The 21,032-nt window shown below is 41.7% G+C and overlaps 1 protein-coding gene across 1 annotated transcript in view; it reads right to left on the bottom strand.

Annotated features, from left to right (window-relative positions):
* LOC115917405 (sodium channel protein type 5 subunit alpha-like) overlaps positions 1-21,032 on the bottom strand; it is a 215,495-nt gene that overhangs the window by 106,615 nt on the left and 87,848 nt on the right. The window contains exons 9-12 of the mRNA XM_030971429.1: positions 16,294-16,435; positions 14,453-14,650; positions 10,627-10,800; positions 7,800-8,204 (exon numbers count right to left, since the gene is read on the bottom strand). Coding sequence (XP_030827289.1) covers positions 7,800-8,204; positions 10,627-10,800; positions 14,453-14,650; positions 16,294-16,435 — 919 coding nt within the window. The remainder of the gene's footprint in view (positions 1-7,799; positions 8,205-10,626; positions 10,801-14,452; positions 14,651-16,293; positions 16,436-21,032) is intronic.

The following is a 21,032-nucleotide window of genomic DNA, read 5'->3' as shown; positions in this document are numbered from 1 at the left end:
GCCAACTGAGATGTGCCAAAAGTAGAAGCTCTGCTGTTCGTGCCCAGGGACCCAGGATCTCTCATTTTCACCATTTCTCTACCAAAAATGCTCTTCAAGAAAGGCAATTCCATGAGAAAAGCAAGAAAGAAAGGTGCTGAAGCTCTATGAGCTGACTTTCTGGACTGTGACCTCTTCAGGGCAGGAGATATCCCCAGCAAAGGGCAAAGATGTTTGGCCACTGGTTGACCATGACAATGATAACCAGGATGCTGGTCCCAGGTCACTTCAAGTACAACAGTAAAAACACCAACCACTGCAAGGCCAGAGAAGAGTAAGAACTTTGAAAGAATGAATTTAAAACATTAGCTGGGTCAGAAACAGTGATGCTCCAAAATGGCCTTTATTTCCCCTCTAAAATGTCCTTTTAAAGAAAAACTCAACTGAATCTGCTCATTGCCCATTGAGTTACAGACTAAGTCATCTCAAAGGGAAAGTTATAACCAGAAACTCTTCAAAGAGAGTCATGCACAACTAGAAAACTCTCTCCTTGGCTTAGGAGCCAGGGAATACCAGGAATGGTGTTTCAGATGCATTAGTTTGCTTGATTTCCTTCACCTCAAAAACATCCAATAAAAACCAATGAAACAACAAATGTTTTATTAATGAAGAAAGCATCTACAAAATTGCATAATCATTCACAGCAGTTTGGAATACATAACAAATACATGGTACCAAAAAGAAATAGCTAGACAGAAAAACAGGAGGGAGGCAATTTTTTAAGTAGAATAAATTTAAACAAAAAAGAAAGGAAAAGCAAAAAAAAAAAAAAGAACCCCAAAGCACAAGTTTGCCTCTGCAAAATGAACCATAAGAAAACCTCACATTTCAAACCTCTGTGGATTATTTCAGTCTTTTTAAGCTCTAATATCTCGCCATCCTATCTGACCTAAAGCATAGGATGTACCAGTAACATGTCATCAGACAACCTCATTCCCAAGAGTCCTTTATCTGAGAGCCACCTTTTATTCACAAGTGCAAAGCGGTAGAAACCCAAAAGAAAAACAGTCACAGGTTCATTATTCCTATTTTTAAAAAAATTATTTAACTGAACCAAGCCCCTGTTCCCTGCCAGCCCCCTGGCACCAGCACACAGCAGAGACACAGCAGTGTGTGGCAGCCTCTGCCACTGGGCAAAGATTTGCCAACAGAGCAGTAAATCCAGCACGTAGCCACTCTGTCACTTACTAGGAAGAATTTTTCCAGGAAAGAAAGTTTCCATCCAGGTGAATTGCTTAAAATTACTAAAGCTGCTTAAGGAAGGTCATAAGCTTTTACCATATGTAAGGAATATGTGTGGGTTTGGGTTTATACTATTTTTATTTATTTTAGAACAGAGATGGTTGATAGTCACACAAGGAACTGGCAGCTTTTGCGCTGTGAGACAGAAACAATTCCAGGAACTGGACAAGCAGGCAGCATAAAGGCTATTATCATCTCTGAGAGAACACACACAGGCACAGTTTCTCATTGTACTTATATTGCTATAGAAATTAAGCATAAAATAACAGCAGTCCCCACAGTTATGCAAGGAGGGTCCCTAGGATCCAGATGAGAAATCACAATAGAGTTAAACATAGGCACCTCCAGCAGGAAAAGATTATTTCTGTTGCCCCCTGATGAACTGAAACAGTTCCTCCTTTGGATTAGCTAAATTCTATAGAGACAAATATACTTTCCAGTAATTTAGATGTAAATGAGGATGCATAACAGAGAATTTTCTTCTCACTGCCTACAGTTTTGAACTATGTCAAAACAATTATGTGAAGATGGGCTTAAGCATAGCAGCATTTTTAAAGACCATTTTTGGGAACCAGGAGAGGTTTAATTTTCCTTGTACACTTCAAAATTTTTCAAGCAGAAAAAGGTGGGCAAGCCATACCATGAGCAATGGACCCAGAAAGGCACCAGCACAAATATTTAATGAAATTGGAGGTGGCCATAATAGAGCACAGCATTAAAAACAACCACCTAATTTTGGGGATGCCTGACTATTTAAAGACATGCACCTTAAACTAAATCAGTTTGAAATATTTGTACCAAACCAGAGTGATTTACACTTAGAATGTACAAAAGCAAAGTTTGAAATGAGCAGAAACAGAGCTGTGGTGACAACTCTGTGTGACAGCATCAGAGGGAGCTTTTATCCACATAACTTATTGGAGGATTTTTGGATGACTTATTCTGTTGACCTTTATTTCTGAACATGGAAACTGCTAACACTTTCCCTTTTCACCAGTCCTGTGCCAAAGCAAAAAGTGAAAGAGAGAAATTTTACCCCAGGGTGATTTTAGGATGAACATGAAAACCTCAAACCAATGTGGTCAGCAAAAGCCTTTTATGCTTAGCTGAAACAAAAAGCAAGGTCTTTTTTTGTTTGTTTGTTTGTTTTTCTTTTTGAAATAATATCATCTAAAGATAAATTCCTAAATCTTTATTTCAGTCCCTTGATAAACAGCTTGGTCCCTCTCCAGGTGTTTTCCCTCCTGCCAATCTAGCAATGCTCAGCAATTCAAGTTTCCTAGAAAAGAAAGCATTAGGGCGACCAAGAAGAAATTCGGGAAAGGCTGTGTGTGCAAGAGGGTGTCCCCAGGTTACTCCAGCCTTGTTGTCCACCCCAAAACCATGTCACAGGCTGCCCTGCCCTACTCCTGGACTGATGGGAAGCTCTGGTTAGGAGGTGCCCCAGGACAGCAAAGCAGTGGGGATGACTCTCGGAATCTCTAGCTGGTCAGAGTGACTCCAAGATATGTTAGAAAGTCTCTTTTTCCAGCCCAGCAGTCAAAGAAGGAGTCAGAGCTCTTCAGTTCTCATTCTCAAGGTTGTTTATTGTTTCTTATCTATAAAATTCTTTCTCCTGGCCTGCTGAGGTCCATTCAGCAGGACAGACAGAGGCACTCTGCCTGCCCTGGGGCATTGTTATCTTTTTATACTAAAACTACATGTACAATATTTACAATTACTTTCCAATACCTATCACCTATGTTAGACAGTGAGCTTCTACTCTAAACCAATCTAAAAGTGCCAACATCACCCAGAAGATGAAAGCCAAGAAGAAGAAGGAGAAAGGCTGGACATGCCCAGATTCCTCCATCTTGCCCCCTGAACCCCCATTCTAAAAATTCAAAAAATCTATTTTTCACCCCATGATAAATTCACTATCATTCCACTTAAACTTTCGTGGCTTGTAATTCTTCATATAAGGTTGGCAATTGTTTTTTCCAAGGGTTAAATCAAAGGCACAGAAGTCTTGGGCTCTGTGCCAAAGTCTCTGAGCCCCCTGGACAGGGTCTTGAGTCCTCCAGGGCAGCCAGAGGAATTTCCTGGGCTCCCACAGATCACCACCTAACAGCCAGTGCCCACTTGGAAACCACCACTCTTTCAGTCCTGCATCCATTCCTCTTCCACTCCCAACCTCTGGAACAGTTGTAAAGTCAGGTTAAATTAAAAATCTTGTGATTTCCCTGGATTGTCACAGGAATGGCTCCAGTTGGATTTAGGAGGCAAGAAGGGATGGTGTTTTGTGTGTTCCTTAACCCTCTAGAAGTTCTTGACAGCCACAGGTGAGATCTCACTCAGCCTCATCAGAATCCATGGATAAATTGAGCTCCAGGTAAGAGCTCATTAACTAAATCAAATTCTGCCCAAGCATATCAATACCTTGTGAAGGGAGGTGTTATTCTCACCTCTTAACTAAGAAACACCAAGACACAACAGAGCAGTGCAAAGCCACAAATAAATACTGCAGGAAGGTGCAGAACCTTTAGGTTGTTGTGTGCCCTGAAGTTACATAATATATAGAATTTCTCTAAATAAGGCAAAACCCAAAATGTCACCCAGGCATCAGCAGGAGCATAAGAATGTGTAATTTTTCAAAACTCTCACTTTCAGGTCAAGACAAAAACAATTAGGACTTCTAGCATAATCACCAGGTCCTGCTTATGTCTTATTTACACTGGGGTAAGTTTGATAAAATCAGCAGCTGCACCACTTGAAGAAAGCTGGTGGGAGAACAGGACAGCCCTGACTGAATCCCCTGCATTTCCAGAAGAGTGACCAGGACTTGCCATGGGTTTACTGGGACAAGCTCCCTGCACCCCTCAGACTTGACCACCTGTTGCTCTTCCCCTTCAGATGATGACTGCCAGACCCAGACCTGATTTTGTGAAGGGTTTTTGCAGACCACACTTTCACATTGCACTACTTTGCTCTCCCTATCGCCTCTGCATGGTCTCTGGGTGGAACCCTCACAGCTCTGAACCCTCCATGCTCCCCATGAGCTCCCCAGGCTCTTTCTAACTAAAAACAACTCCTTGGGGGAACTCTCTTGTGGCATGGGGACACCCAAAGTGTGCAGAGATTCCTGGGCTCCCTGTAGAGGGTAGGATGTCCTCCTCTTGTGACCCCCTGGTGACTTTCAGGACTGCTTTGATGCAGATGAGCTCATGGGCAGGTGGCTGCTCAGCACGGACCATGCTGACCATGGTCAGCACACCTGATGGCCATCAAAATTGCCCCAGCTGATGAGACTGATGGGCTCTAGCACCATCCATTGAGATAACCTAAAATCCTCCCTTCTTCCTCAGCTGGATTTAGGAATTAGGGAGAGGAGATGGACAGTGCAAACACACTTGTTTTCTCATGGACACTCACTCATCCATCCGTGCCAAGCAGCCAAGGCCATCTGAAGAGCATTTGAAACTGGGCTTTTTTATCTTACATGCTTTCCTGCAGCCAAGTGCCAGGATGTCACTCCTCTGAGTCACCAGCCTGAACAGTGGGATAAACTGCTGCAGCCACTTCTCTCTTGGGAGAGAGGGCAGCTGAACCGCACAGATGTTTTCATGTCAGCTCAGCTGCCACCTGCAGCCATTCCTGTGGGGAAATGGTCCCTGGCTGGGACAGGGAGTAGCAGTTACAATGGCACAAAGGCATAGAAGTCGTTCATTGTGGTCCCAACCCAACCATTTTGCTGTTCAGAGTGAATATTGCTGAAGTTGATCAGGCTAAAATGCTCAGAAGTGGTTAGTGACGGTTTGTGCTTTCCTGGAGAAACCTGAGGGGGACCCACTTTGGGATAATTTGTGACAGCTATAGCCTAAGTCAGTGTTTGTGACTGAAGGCCTACAGGTTGAAAATGCAAAACCAGAGATGGTCAGATCTTGTTTGATGTTTGCTCTGTCTTTTAAATCAGAAGTGCTCCTTCAAGCTTTCCCCAAATCAGAATTCAGTGAACCCCCCCTTAGTAGCAGTCTGATGGGTGTGTGTTGTGTTCATCTGATATTACTCAGCATCACAGAGTGACTTAAAAAGGTGCATCTTCAAAAATCTAATGCTCTAAATTGTGGTTTTTTTCCACCTCCATCTACCCAGGAGTTCCATTTGCATGAGCAAAGCCAGAGTTACACCTCAGGAAGCTGCAAGTCAGGCCTTAAGCCATGTTACAGTGATGCATTTTCATGGACCGGCCCTTCATTTCTTGCTCATGAAAGATACAACAGATAGCCCAAGTGGGTCCTTTTCTATGGGCTCACACTTGCTCAAAATAAATAACAGCAGAAGGGTCAGTGAGGTTAATGAGGTAACTGCAACATCTTTCTTTCTACCTTCCCCAAACATATCAAGAGATCGTAAAAAGAAGCCAGAGCTGCTAACAAAGAATAAATTCACCTATGAATTTTAACATGAAAAAGGTGAAAATCATGAAATGCAAAGCCAAGAAACATGCTGATTTATCTCCAAGCAGGCTGAGGGGTCAGATTTGCTATTTCCTCATGCCTGAGCCACAGCTGAGGCTGCAGGTTTGTGCCCAGTGCTTGTGACTCCTGCAGTGAATACATCTGTACAGCAACAGGCCCCTTGCCAATTAGCCCTTAACTCCAGCTCACATCTTCTGGATAGATTAGATACCAAACCTGTTTTGCAAAAGACACAACATTCTTCACATTGCATCACTGGATGAGCATCTGTTACTGTAGAGCCTGGGTGTTGTTTCCTAGATGGGCAGGGAAGTGCCAAGTGAGCTCCCCCACCCCGGCCATTCCATTTCCAACATCTATTTATCCAAAAGGCAGGAAGCCGACAAATGAAAATAAATGCCAGCAGAGCTCAGAGCCTCCTTGTCACCTCAGGACCCAATCCTGTAAAATACTGATATTCCCTGTGAAGGGTTGAGTGCTCTTGTGCTTTGCTAAGCTTTTTCTGACAGCTGGGACAGCCTCAGCAGCCTGCAGAGCTGCTTTCCTTACAGAGAAAAGGGGACATCCTCTACTCACATACTGAGATCTTATAACTTTGGTTCTGAATTTTTTCTAAACAGATGAACAAATTTTCTTCCCCAGCTCCTTTAATACACACTTTTCTTTTTTTTTTCTTTTTTTTTTTCCCCACAAAGCTAAATCCAGTAAAACTTCTCTATCTACAGCATTTCTGTTGGGTACAGAATTGTCTCAGGACTGGTCATCCTTGTCCACAGAGAGTAAAAGTGGAATTACCAAAGTCCTAAATGAAGGAAGATGTGAACATCAGAAAAAGCAGCAACAGTCTCAAAACTGTCAACAAAACAGATAATTCTCACACCAACCAGTTTCCCACACGTAGCCTGGCCCCTTCTCTCATGGGTGGTGTGAGAGTCTATTTGCAGAACTACAGGGAATGCCCAGATAGGTGAGGAAAAAAATTCAGTCCAAACCTTGAAAGGAATAAAGCTGCTTGGCTCCAGAGACAAAAACTGCTTCTCAATTTACTGATAATCTGACACCACAGCTGGGATCCATCACACTCACCTTTCTCTTTAGGAGATACCTTGGCTAATACATGTTAAAATCACATTTGCTTTTTTTTCCCCCCACCAACATAACCCAGTTTTGGCACATTGTTACTCTGAGTGGGCTTTATCTCACCTAATGTAAGACTTGTGGTTAAAGTGAACGGAAAAAGGCACTTCCAAGGAGAGAGATTATTCTGGTCTGGTTTTGATCCCTAAAATGAAATTAATCCTGCCCACACTAAGTGTAGTAGTGACCTCCATCATTTTAAAGACTGTTGAAAGTGATGAGCTTCAATGCAGATTATCTACATGAGAAAAGATAAATTCCCACTATCTCAAACTAGCAACCTGTCCAGATTGCTCTGCCTGTGTAGCAGCTAAAACACCATCTCATGGTGTTTCTCTGCAACAAAGATGCTGGCAATCTGCAAAAGGGCTGAAATCTGTTGATCATCTGGTCATATTTCCTGGGTGTTATTTGAACTGGATGCTAAACCCTTCTGGGAACTACCTTTGGACTGAAGGAACAGCCCTCCTCAAGTAACCCAAGAGAAGAGCAGAGGTCAGATGAAAATAAGGACCAACCAGCAAGAGAAAACACAGTTTCAAGATGGCAAGATTCATGGAATAATTTCAAAACCATAATTTTCTATCCACCAGACAATGTCAGGTATTCAAAAGTCAAAAGAAATCAAGTTTAAAACTGTCCTTTCAAGAAAAGAAAGTCTCTGTCAAACTCAAGATTTAGGTATTTGGCTCCTGACAGCTCTGAAGAGAAAATCTCACCAGAAGGCACAAACCTCCCTGATGAGGCACTAGGCACACATTTCTCAGTGAATTTTAAGTTGTTGTCTTCCCACCCTGTCTGGAATGGTGGGTCTGGGTTTCTCACCATAGACTCCACGTGGTGTAAATAAATTACAGCAATCTCCAACAACATTTAGAAGGAAACGAGAGCGCGAATCACATACAAAAGTTATAAAGTACTCACCAGGTCGCCTGTCCCAGGTTTTTCCATAATAACTGGGGGGAGCAGTAACCCTGCAGGAGAAGTAGGGTCTGGGTGGAGTGCCCCGGTGCCTCCTCCTCCTATCAGGGAAACCACACCATTGCAATCCACTGAGCTGTTCCTTTTGCCCGTCTGGGTGTAGTTGGGAGTAGTAGGGTGAGAACTATGGCTCACTTGACTTTGCACGCTTGGACGCCTCCCAGATCTTGGAATTAAGAGGGAGCCCCGGTGGCTTTCATTTTCCCCAGCGATGCTGATCTCATCATCGGCAAAATCTGTCTCGGAGCAAGTGTCTCTGCCACGGAGTCGGAAACTGAAAACGCTTCCGTGGCTCGTTCTGCGCTTCACCAAGTTTGCACTGGGACCATAACTAATGCCAAGGAGAGTCTGGAAACCCCCAGAAAGGAAAAAGGGGAAAGAGAAACAACATTTTGCAACACGTTTTTCAGGAGCGAGGAAGTTCTGGGGGAGAGCAGTGAGTTCCATTTTAAACCAAGCGCTTCAGAGAAAGAGAGACTTAATTACAGGTACTCAGGCTCCTCAAAGTTAAGAGGTTGGACAGCCATTCCTAGCCTTTAGGTATTTGTCTGACACTTGGCAATTAAAGATGTACTGAAATAGGAAGGGTCAAGGTGGCATTCAGCTCACAGCGTGATACTTCCTTTGCTTCTACTCCCCCCCATGGGACAAGTGCCAGAGGACCTGGGAAGGCAGCACAAGGAGTGGAACACAGGAGCAGGGAAGGGGGATCCAGCTCCAATCTACTCCATTATCACACATCTTCATAACAGCCAGGGAAGGAACAGTGCAGTGGGAGAAGAATAGATAAAGAAATAGGGCAGGAAATGAACTGCAGGGAAAATGAGAAGAAGAGGGAAGAAGAAGAAGCAGAATACGACGGAAGAAGGTGATAAAAGAAAAAGAAAAAAAAAACAAACAAAAAAACAAACCAAGAGCAAGAAGAGGGATATGGTTTATTAGTTTGTAAAATGATTATCTCAGTGCACATGGCTGCTTAAGGGCTAGGTAACCTCAGTACACAGCAATCTCCCTCACTTAAATATCAGCCTTGACGATCCACTCTGACGTCAGTTAGTGAGACTGCAACTCTGCCAGAGCATCAGCAAGATGTAGCCAAGGACTAAACACACCTAAAATCCGGCAGAGCAAAAAGGATCTTCAGAAAACGTGTGAGGAATTCAAGTCTATCCCTTTCTCTTCTCTCTAAAGAGGAAATTACTGGAGTAAGAGCATTTAGGCAGAACATATTTTTGAATTTATGCCTGCACAGAATTTCCAGCTTCTTCAGAACTTTCCCATGAGCCAAGTATCTTTGAAGAGAGGTCAGATTGCCACAGCACCCACAAACCAGACAAATCAAATGAAGCCTGATTTCATTCTGTGCTGTAGCTTATACCACTGAGTTATGTAATGATGCTATTTAGTGACACTGGTACATGGAGGAGTACAAAACCCAGGCTCTTTCTCACTAAAAACAACCCTTTTGGATTGCTACCAAATTTCAGCTGGTCAGAAATCCATGCCTGGGTTTCCATGGCACGGTCATTGAGACTGATTTCTGATGGCAACACACTTCCAGTTGCTAAGATAGCATCTGAATGATGACTCAGCCTTATTCCCTCCAACCATGCCAGACACAGCCTTGCAGAGAAGATTTACTATAAGCTTTGAAATGTGTCTCCCATGCTTCTCATGCATATATGACATCCAGGGGCGAAAAGTGAAAACAAGGAATATTAATCTGAGAAATAAACTGAAAATGCACAGCTCCAATCCACGGTGCTTCTGGCACGTGGTGTCCTGAAACCCATCCAGAATGAAGCTAAAGAGCAATTCTGGGTTTAGAAAAGGTGCAATTTGTTACACAACCCTCTTGACCAATGAGACACCAACACAAACAATTGGATTAAAAATGCATATCATCTACAGAAATCCAGCTCTGGGTAAATTTTTTGAGCTGGGGAGTCATTAATTGGTCACATTTACTTACACCACTTACATGTTTTTTATGAGCTTTTTATGGCTGCCAAGTATCCCTAAATTCACTGACAACAAAATAGAAAAGGACTTAGCCCATTACATGGCTATTCAAAACAACAAAACAAACTGATTTAAACTTTGCCCTCAGTTAAACAAAGACAAATTATCTGGAGCTATTTATGATCCCTTGATACATACAGCATGGGCAGATTCATATTCATGCATGTCAGGAACATTTACATAAAACCTTATTTAATAACACTGTCACTCTGTTTTTCTTCCCTGCAATAGAAAGTAGAAACAAGTGCCACAAAGTTTTGACTTGGAGGCAACTAGCAAAAGAATATAAAAATGTTAATAATATCTTTGTATAATATTTAAAAAGCCCTCAGAGACAAGTTTCCTCCTTTTCTCCTCCTCTCTTTTATTTTTAAGCCTTGTAGGTTTCCACTAAGATATTTTTTTATCTCTAGTAGGCATAGGAGAGATATAATCAGATGAATGAAAGAAAATAAACCAGATTGAGGGTAATCTTGAGGCAAAAAAAAAAAAAAGGAAACAAATTGAAAAAAACAGGTTTATAAAAATGTTTAATGGGCATTTTAAATTCATTTAAAAAATAAAGTGGTAATACGTTTCCTTCCACCGTTCTAGCACAGACTGTATGCTGTATCTGCTATGTTAATATCAGTTAAGATATTAAATACCTGCTTCTTCTAAAAGTTTCAGTTTAAATTGCCTTGCTCAGAGCCTGGCCTGTCCAGGAAAGTACAGTGTGGAACAAGTGATGTTTCAGACCATGGCTTACCATCCTCCTTTGACCATCATCATAGTCACACTTGGGATTCCTTTGGTCTTCCCCATATTCATCTCCCCCCAAAGATTTCTTTTTCTTCCTCTTATTTCTTCTCTCTTTTGTACTTTTAGGTGACATTTCCAATGAACTGAGTGACATTGAATCAATTCCTTTAGCTGCTAGTGCCTAAAACAGAAGATTGTAGAAGGTATAAATATTGTTATTTCAGGATTTCAGTGAAAACTACTACAGCTCAGAAATTACTTTTCATTTTAAATTTTAAGGTTGTATAGGAGAGATATTAAAAATTTTGGGAGATAAGTAATCAAAAAACTTAGCAATGGCTGCATAAAAGGATGGTTTTTATGTGGAGCTCCCACACAAGACTGTTTGACATATCATGAAGGAACAGCCTGTGTGCACACACCACGCACACATCTCTGGACTAACACTTCTGGTGCCCGGCAAAGAAAAATCTCAAGCTGGGGAAGCTCAGATTAAAGCCCCCCTGGACCTCAGCCCCTTGAAGGGCTGGACAGGGGGGCAGCCCAGCTGGCTGCTGGGATTTTCCCTCCCTGCACAGAGGGATGCCAGGAGCAGCAGGCAGCTCAGCTGGCACGTTTCTGTAAACACTTATCCCCATCACAGCGCAGGCAGCTGCGACCAGAGATGCAAAGAAAGAGCCATGGGCTTAACTGGAGATAAGGTGGCCTTCGCTGTGCCATGCACTTGCATGCTGTGCTGGCTATCAGCTGGGATCTCTGCAGGAACAGGCTGATAACACACCAGCTGCTGAGAGCCCTGCAGAAGCCCAATTTTGAAGCCTGAGCACCAAAACCACAGCCCTGGGAGCAAATGAGCAGCCAGGAGGGAGGATCAATAGGAGCTGGGGAGCTGGAGCCCTGTCCCCAGCACAGGCAGGAGGAGTGAGGGGACTCTGGGAACAAGGATCAGGTTTGGAAGTGTTGGACGACCAGTGGTGCTCACATCAGTGGCCTGGAGACCAGCCCAATGCAGAGCCCCCAGCTGAAACACCTGAAGAGAGAGAAATGTTAAGAAAAAGCCTCTCCCGGTTCCCCAGAACAGGAGAAACAGATGAATCCTCAGTGCTATTGTCTGTAAGCCACTAGAATCAAACAGGCAATCATCTCTCCACTGCAAAATACTCCCTTCCTCCCACAGGCATCAGTCCAAGGAAAGTGAAGGCACTTAACAGCCGTGTAAAGAATCAATCATGTATTTCAAGGAGTAGCGGTGGCTCTATCAAGCTGAGAGCACAACAAAACTTAATTCCTGTGGGAAATATCTTTCATAAGCAAGCTGCTTAGAGCAGAGAGGAGGAGGGCTCAGACACTGGTCTAGGTTGTTTTGGTTGGTTTGTTGTTTGGTTTTTTTTTGAGTCAATTGATTTAATTGCTATGCTGAAGTGCTTTCTCTTCATAAAGATTTGGCAAGTCTTTTGGTGTTAAGCTCAGATTTAGGAATGTGTTAGACCAATTGTATAAATTGACTGATAGTCCCCAAGCAGGTCTATCAATTATATTTCTTCTCCCTTTACACTGCACATTATAAAAGCTGGCCTGAACAGTTTTGGTTTTCCTTTTTGATTGCTGTCATATTTTGTTGATATAGAAAATATTGCAGGTTTTGCTACTAAGCATGCTGCACTCATACTGCAAAATAAGCTAATTTTTAGTTTCTTATAATTTTCTTACCTATTGCTTGAATTGTTTCTGTGCTCAATACCTCCCTCAGATATTGAAAAAGGATTTGGACTGAATTGTTCCTCATGGCATGGAGGGCCATAAAATCACAGTACAGCTTGTGTTGGAAGGGACCTTAGAGTCCATCCAACCTCCCTGCCATGGGCAGGGACACTTTACCAGTTTCCTCAGTCCAGCCTGGGCTTGAGGATGTCCCCATGTCCTGCCTATCTACCTGTTCTGTTGGGGTTCCTGTGGCTGGACCATGTCTCTTGAGGCAAGAACTTACCGGTACAGTGAGAAAGTCAAAACTGAAATCTTGATTGAGGTTTGGAGAACCAGATTAAAATCGAGTAGCTCTGAGGTGAGATATCTCAGCAGGACATCTGAAAGCTCCATGGTGCAGCCACCCAATTCATTTTCCTGAGCCTCTCCTTCCAAATGTCTACTTTGAGATGCCAAGTGTTGATTTGCAGAATTACTGGACTTCATTAGTGAACATCATGGACTGAAATCACTCCACTCCTGAACTTCCTTCCCATAAAACTAGGATAATACTCCAGGAATATTGCAAATACAAAGGAACATTTTTGAAGCACATGGAGTCTGAGCAGTGGCAAGAGGCCCTGAAAAACCTTGGAGGATATTAGTCACATCCTCTTCCAAGCAGGCTTTGACTGCCTGAGCTGGGAAGTCTGCTCAAGCTGCCTTAAGGCAACACAACAAATGATGAGAAAGCAAAGAGCTGCTCTCGAGTCATGTGCTGTCCACCCTTTGCACTGAACAGGGCACAGGGAAGATGAAAAATGGTTGGCTGAAGAAAGGACTCTATTATAAAGCATATAAACAAATGGGAAAAATTCAGATTTTCAGGGGCAACTTTGTTTTTTAACACACTATGCTTTCTGGGCTTAATGTTCCTTTTCTTTGTGTACACACAGGCTTAATTGAAATCAAAGCCTTCAAAATGAAATTCTTAAATATCTTTAATTATAGTTGGGGCTACCAAAGTTGACTGTTATTAGGAAGAGCTCAGCTGGAGTCAATACACATGAAAATTTGTACAAAATAGGTACGAGCTGGAGCTCAGCTTGTTCCCTTAGGTTATGGCAGAGTTACTCTGTTCAAAGTGGCTGTATATGGACTAAATTGCATTTACCTATTACTTAAACTATCAAAGAGGATCTTTAAAAGGACTTAAATGATTCATAAGCCACTACTAGCACTTTGTCAAGAGTGAATTGCATTTTCTATTTTCTTTCCAAGGATTTAAATGGGCTTTGGATTAGGCCCTGAAGCCATATGTACCCAAAAGAAAATTATGTATATTAGTTTATATTGTGTTTCAAGGATTTATTTCTCTGAACTACAGTGCTACGTGTTATTTCAGACTAATTTTCTTATTGTCTTCTTGTTCACAGCACCCAAAATGTTCTTTTCTGCTGTTTAATAAAAGCTTTCTACCCCACACAAACCACATGCAAATTAAATACTGTTATTAAGGCTATAAGGCTGCATCCACCATTTGGCCTCCCTGGTTTGTTTAAATTTATGACATAACATTAAATCCATACCTTTTGCGTAATTTGGAGATCTTAACCTCAAGATCTGCCTGTTTTCTTTTCCAGGAATGAAGCTGTATGTGCTTCAAAGAGGTTTATCTACACCTTTACCTTCCTGATCAAAAAATTGGATATTTACAGCAGGTGGAGCAAGACAGTGAGGCAAACAATGTGTGCTAAAGGGCTGGTGGAAGGACGTCCAGCTGGGGCTCTGGCTGAGCTACCAACACAGCTGGGTTGTGCTCAAATGCAGATGTAGTTTTGCCATCATTAAAACATCTCACATGCCAAACTATATTAATGTTCTCTGCTAGCATATGTGGCAGGGTTAAACCAGTACAGTTCTGGATATGTAAACCCCAAATGGTCCCACTCCTAACAGGGAGAACTATAATTTTTCTTTCACAAAAAAAAAAAATTGCAATAACTTCGTCCAGTACAATAAACATTAAGTTGCTTTCATGAAAACTCTTACTTTGGTTATCACACAAACGTAAAATAAAGAGGATATGAATCCCAAGGTAACATTTGTTCAAGTCACCACAGGCTAATCATGTCACATAGTTCACTGACCTCCTGCTCTTTCTTCAACATCTCCATGGCTTCCCGAAACTTTCTTTCCTTCTCCTCTGTTTCAGCAATAGTGGCTTGGTTCTGCTCCTCATATGCCATGGCCACAACAGCCAGAATCAGGTTGATCAGGTAAAACGAGCCCAGGAAGATGACCAGCATGAAAAAAAGCATGTAGATCTTCCCAGCAGATCTGAGAGTCTGTACATGCAAAAGTAAAATTAACTCTGCTTTATCATGTTTTTAAAAAGAAAAAAAAAACAAATAAAGAAAAGAAGGGGTTTCTTTCAAAATTAGATTTATATTATAATTGAGTTCAGCCTTTGTTAATAGTTCAAACAGAAAGCCTTTGATGAGAAATGACAACCACATACAAGGAAATAATCTCCTCACCAATAAATTTTTATACCTTAATCAAAAATTGTGTGCTTTGCAGTGAATTAATTTCTAAAAGAATAATGTTTTCAATGCTTTCCTCCTGTATCAAATATCTCTGCTGGTTTTCTTTTAGAATAGATATTAGAGTCAGTTGCAGTGAAAAATTCCCCCACAGTTCAATCTGGTTTTACCTAGTGTGTAGAAAGAAACCATCCAAGTGGGATTCATGTTGGATCCCTACAGATGTCTACAACCCAGGTCCTTTTTCAGGGGAAAAAATACATGTTTAGGGTGCAACTCAACCAAATATCATTGAGACATCTGTGTCAAGATGAGAAAAACCAAACCTTGGGCTTGGTTGAATGTATCCCCTGGTTCTTCACCAGATTTATTGGCATAACTGGAATTTAGGGGGACAGTTTATGTGTAACAGATATGTAACAGATATGTCCCATGCTCAGAGAGATGATACTACTGACAGAAAACACTGTGTGATAGTATAAGGTCAAATAATGAAATGGAGTGATGTTCATCCTTATTTGCCATGACAGTTTCTGTCCTCCAGAGTTGTACACGTAGCTCTTTGCCAAGCAAGTGAATACAGCTGTTTAAAGAATCTTCAGTTTCGTTGTTTTACATTTTCCTGAAGTGAAATTGCATAACTGGCTGTATGTGAAGCTGAAATCCCCCAAATCTTCAGTGATATTTACCTCAGTACCTTCAGAGTGGTTCTGTTAAAGTTAGCCCCTATTTCCATATCATCACCTTCCAGTTTTGGCAGGTTTGAGATGCAGCAGCAAATCGTCAGTGGCTTCATGGACAGAGAATGTAATTCAGTACCAAACTGGCATGTGTAGTTCTTTGGGGTTTGCACACATTTCAGGAAGTGCATGCTGAAATGAGCGTTCACTCAGAGACCACCCTGCATGTGACTGTGAGCTGAGTGTCCATAATGAAGAGCTTGCAGCAGAGAGAACTGAAATGCATCATGTAGTTTTGCCATTTTCAATGAAATTTTGAATTTGTGCTCGTCACCACGCCTTGCAAAACCAGAGATCACAAGAACACAAGTGCTTCTCTGGCCTTTTCTTGAGCTGGACTCAAAATATTAACTTCTGTTACACCATCCACCGAAAAATCACCAAGTGGTGATGTGGTGATCTTCCTTAAGTGATGAACTTCATTTAGACCCAGGTGAATTAGGGTCTTTCTCTCAGTACTACTTTTTCTCAATTTCCTTAAACACCTGGCCTAATGTCATTGGACAACATCACCCTTCAGAAAATAAATTAATTATTAGAACTGATTGTCCTTCTCCAGAACATCTGATTATCCTTCTCTAGAACATACACAAAGCACAGCTTACCTAACAACCAGCAACTCTTTCTTTCTTTAACTATTGTATATGCCACTGTAAGATGATGTCTTTATTTTTATTTTTTAACAGTAATAAAATGACCTCATACCTGTTGGTAAAGACGTTCCCAGTAATCTTGAGTCATAAGACGGAACAAGGAGAGAAAGGCCCAGCCAAAAGTATCAAAGCTTGTGTAACCATGGTCAGGATTTTCCCCAGCCTTCAGACATATATATCCCTCAGGGCACGTGCTGCAAAACATCAAATACAATCTGTGAGATGCATCTTAGATGGCTCCAACATGGAGAAACTGATTTCCAGGGAAACACATCCAGTGCCCTTGGTTAAGAGCACAGGTCATCCATGGTAAACTCCTTCACTGTGTAAAACCAGGTGATGCTACTTCACAATATCCAAGGTCTTGGCAACCTTATTTTTTCTTTGAAAGGATAAACAGGAAAATAAAAACCATAGCACGAGCTGCAATGGCAAATAATCACCTAGCATTTCACAAATTTTGAATAGACTGGAATTAGGTGCTTATAAATGATTTCTCCCAGCACTTATTCCTAATTAAGATTCAAAAACCTGGTGTCTCCTGTTACAGTAGCAGGTAACACTGTGATGGTGAACCTGCTCTTTTCGTTACACAGTCTGACACTGGCTGGGCATCACAGCCTGTGCTATTGGAGCACCTTCCTGATTGCTTCCTCTGCCTGACCTCACTCACCCCCAAAAGGATTAAATGTTTAATCTAAGAAACCCAGCCCTTTGTTCCACTCACCGCCACAGTCTGGGGTCATGACATTTTTTCTATTTCTGCCAGGAAATGCTTTCCTTGTGTGTCTTGTGGATTACTGTATTAAATGGCATGCAGATAGCATGAATTTCACTGGCTCTCATTAACCTTTGAGGCTCCTTACAAGTAATTTTCAAGCCCCATATGCCAGAAGAGATAAAAAGTGCTCTCAGTGGTACTGTGTAAGCACTGAACTGCATCATCAAGTGAAACACAAGGTGGAAGAGATCCTGGGTTGTTCCAGCCTCTCTCTCAGAACAGATTAATCAAAAATCCCCACAGCTCTTGCACATCAGAAGCCACTTTCCCAAAAAAATAAGGTATGACCCATTAGAAACTGAAGACATAGAAATATGCAAAAGCTTTATTCTGCATGTATCCTAGGAAGAGAATATGAGATCAAGTGCCCTGGAGCCTTATGGTATTTGGGAATTTTTTAGGTGAGAACTATATAATATCTGGAGAAGCAGATCTCAGCAGAATGTGCTCTCCCTGTTCTCCTAATCCTTCAGATAGAGATGAACAATTCCCTGCAAATTCCAGCTGCCACAAGTGGGGACGGCTGGAACATCAGGGATTTTGGACATGTCACCAGTCATGTAGATTGTATAGCTTTAAGCTCCATTTTCTCCCAGAAAAATATCTTAGAGTTTCTCAATCACTGCTACTTTCTTACAAAAGCAGAATATTGCCAGAAATTGAAATGCAAAGCAGAAATACAAATAAAGTAAACAAATTTTTAGGATTCCAGAAAAAAAAAAAGATCCCCAAGAAAGCAGAGTGTGTGTCAGTGTGAAAACCAATGTTCTTTTTCTTTAAAAACTATAATTTTTTTACAGATAGAAAATAAATTTTACAGTACAGGAAAACAACCTCTATTGCATGTCAAAATGAGAATATGTTTTTACAAATCTATGTTGTCTGCCACCACCATTAGACATTCAACAGCACTTTTAGAATCTTAATTTAATATCAGTAGTGAATCACAAATTTTAAAGTAAGTCTGCTTTGAATGCTGATAAAAGGAGTGCTGAAGCATTGCAAAATTGTGCAGATCCTTGTTTACAGTAGTTTTCAGAAAAAGCAATAAAAAATGAACAGCTGATGTTTAGTGAATTAAATGTTACACAAAAGTGGGGGTATAATAAGTGATTCTGTCACCTTAGGTAGAGCCAAGTTAGCTTATACCAGTTGAGAATGCAGATAATAACAATTATATCTCACAAAGAAAGAAAAATAGTCACTCCTAATTTTTTCCCTTCTAGTCTAGAAATGCCTCCTTCTAGATCTGTCCTATTTTGACTACCTATTTTTCTCCTAATAAGAGCCACATTCCAATAAAAAATCCAGTAACATTACTGAGTTAGGACATAATAAAATGCAGAAGTCTTGTATTTTTCCCCTAAAATATGTAGATGCACAATGAATGTCTCTTGTATACCCATGTCCTTTTTTGAGGCAGAATTTTCACTAAACCTCCTCTCTCCCAAAGGCAGCATCTGCTGTCACTCTGCTGCAGAGATGTGAGATTTCTGCCTCTGATCTGCTGCAGCAAAGAGCCTTCACTGCCTGTGATGTGACACTCAGCTGCTCAGGAGCTCTGAGAAATGGATTCTCCAGGCTCCTGAGAAGGAAATTCCCTCTGCTGGCTGCAAGACATCCTGTCTACACAAGACACGAACATTTCTGTAAGGCTGATTGTTTCTGCAAGGCTGATTATTTCTGCCACGGGAAAATGACTTCTCTCACACACTGGGTGTGGTTGGAAACTTTGGGATCATGTCCAGAGGTGCAGAGTCCTTTCCTTCATCTTTCCCTAAAGAGACATTCTGAGTGGCTCCATTGATCTGGTCTCCTTGTTCTTATTTTAACATTATTGCTGATGGCTAAACAACCCAATGCAGCTGAGAGAAACTTTGCTGGTGGTTACTTTAAAGGTGGACTTCAGCCTAGGCAGGGCAGTCATTTGGAAATCAGGCTTCTTCTAGAATAAGTTGCCTAAAATCTTAGGCAAAATGGAAATTTTGCCATTAATATAAATTTTTGAGAAGGGTGAGATTTTCCTCTGAATCGCAATTAGTAGGGAGAATTTCCTCTTAATCTCTTCACCCTTTTGAGCAAGAATCTGGGAGAAAGGGGACATTAGGAGGGTTGGGATGCATTTTCATAGGAATTTCTTAGCATGTATTAGAGGATAAAAAGTCACTCAGGTTCACTGCCAATGCTGCTCTCTAGGGAAATTTGTGATGAAGAAGAATTTTTGAGCAAGTGCTCAAAGCACTTTACTTTGCTTGGGAATCTGTAGGACATAGAGATGTAACCCCTCTGACTGTGAAAGTGAGCAGTAGTACCTCAGAGGAACATTTTATATATTTATATTTATATATTTTTACACTAACAATACAGTTAGTATTATACACATATAATACAATTTTTAAATTTTTCATTCTGTTCTTATGGGTCATTTTCCACTGTCTGACCCCACAGTGAAGGGTTTAACCCCAGCTGGCAGCCAAACCCCACAGAGCTGCTCACTCAGCCCAGCCCCAGTGGGATGGGAGACAAAACTGGATGAGTAACAACGAGAAATCTCATATGCTGAGATAAAGACAGCTTAATAGGACAGAAAAGAAAGAAAATAATCACAATATGAATAATTACAATAATAAAAGAATTGAACTACACAAGTGATGCTCAGTGCAACTGTTCACCCCTTGCTGACCACTGCCCAGCCAGTTCCCAAGCAGTGTCCCCCAGCCAGCTTTCCCCCACTGTTTATATACTGAATGTATGGTCTGGAATGTCCCTCTGGCCAGCTGGGCTCAGCTGTCCTGGCTGTGTCCCCTCCCAGCTCCTTGTGCCCCCCAGCCTCCTCACTGGCAGAGCACGAGGAGCTGAGAAGTCTTTCACTTAGTGGAAGCACTTCTTAGCAACAAGTGAAAACATCAGTGTGTTACCAACATCATTCTGATCCTAAACCCAAAACACAGCACTGTAGCAGCCATGAGAAAGAAAATTAACTCCATCCCAGCTGAAACCTGGAAAACACACTTCTCTAATATTTTTTTTCAGCTTTAAGAGCATTCAAACAAGGTGCTGCAGCATGAAAAGCACGAACCCCAGCCCAAAAATGTTGTTAATGTTAGCTTACACCCTTATTATGGCAACCAGACCCTTGAGACAGAATTTCCTACTTGTCAACTCCTTATTCCTACTCACCCTCTTTCGTGGCCAACAGAGAGATAACCCACAGGGTATGGGAACGTGTTAAAAACACTGAGAGGAAAACAAAAAGCTGCTTCCCAGAAAAACACTACAGAAATTTAGGTGTAAGGCTCTCACATGAGAATATTACTCTGCAACTGACACCATTTCCTCTGAGGATTTTTTTAAGGAGCCTCAAGATTTTACTGAACCGTCCTCCATGTATGACATTAAGCTTACCCCCTCTGAATTTTTTAGCAAACTCTTCAGCTTCTTTTACCTCAGGGAAGCATTTGAGAGGATTGTACTCTCCTCTGATGTGCAACAAAAACAACCTCCATAAATATACCATCCTCCACAGGAGTGTCACAGGATGCTGTTCAATTGATCACAATAAAATTAGTGTCATTGATTCAGAAAAGTTAAAAGCAGCAGCCTACCTACCTATCCATCAGGCTGTAATCACCACTGCAAGCTGGCATTGGTACAGGAAATTAAAGGACATAAGAAACAGCTTTGGTTTAAATAACACAGGCTGGGAATGCCAGAGAGCTGTAGCTGAGGGGCATAATTACAAAATGCTCTGTCTCAAGAGTTTAATCTAGGCAAGCCAAGCAACCTGCTGATCCAGGATACAGTGGCCAATAGGGTTGGGCAATAAAGGAAGATTTGTAAAACATCCGTGCACTGGATTGTAACATCCAGATCCTGAAAATACAGGGAGGGTTTTCTACGTGCTACCAGGAGGCAACATCAGTGACATCTGTGAGGTGGGGGCTGCACTTTCCTTGGGTTCAGGTTGCAAAGGGACACTCTGGGACACTACAGAAGCAGTGAAGCACATA

The sequence above is a fragment of the Camarhynchus parvulus genome, chromosome 2, assembly GCF_901933205.1.
Source record: "Camarhynchus parvulus chromosome 2, STF_HiC, whole genome shotgun sequence".
Taxonomy (NCBI): Eukaryota; Metazoa; Chordata; class Aves; order Passeriformes; family Thraupidae; genus Camarhynchus; species Camarhynchus parvulus.
This window is presented reverse-complemented; position numbering and strand designations above follow the sequence as displayed.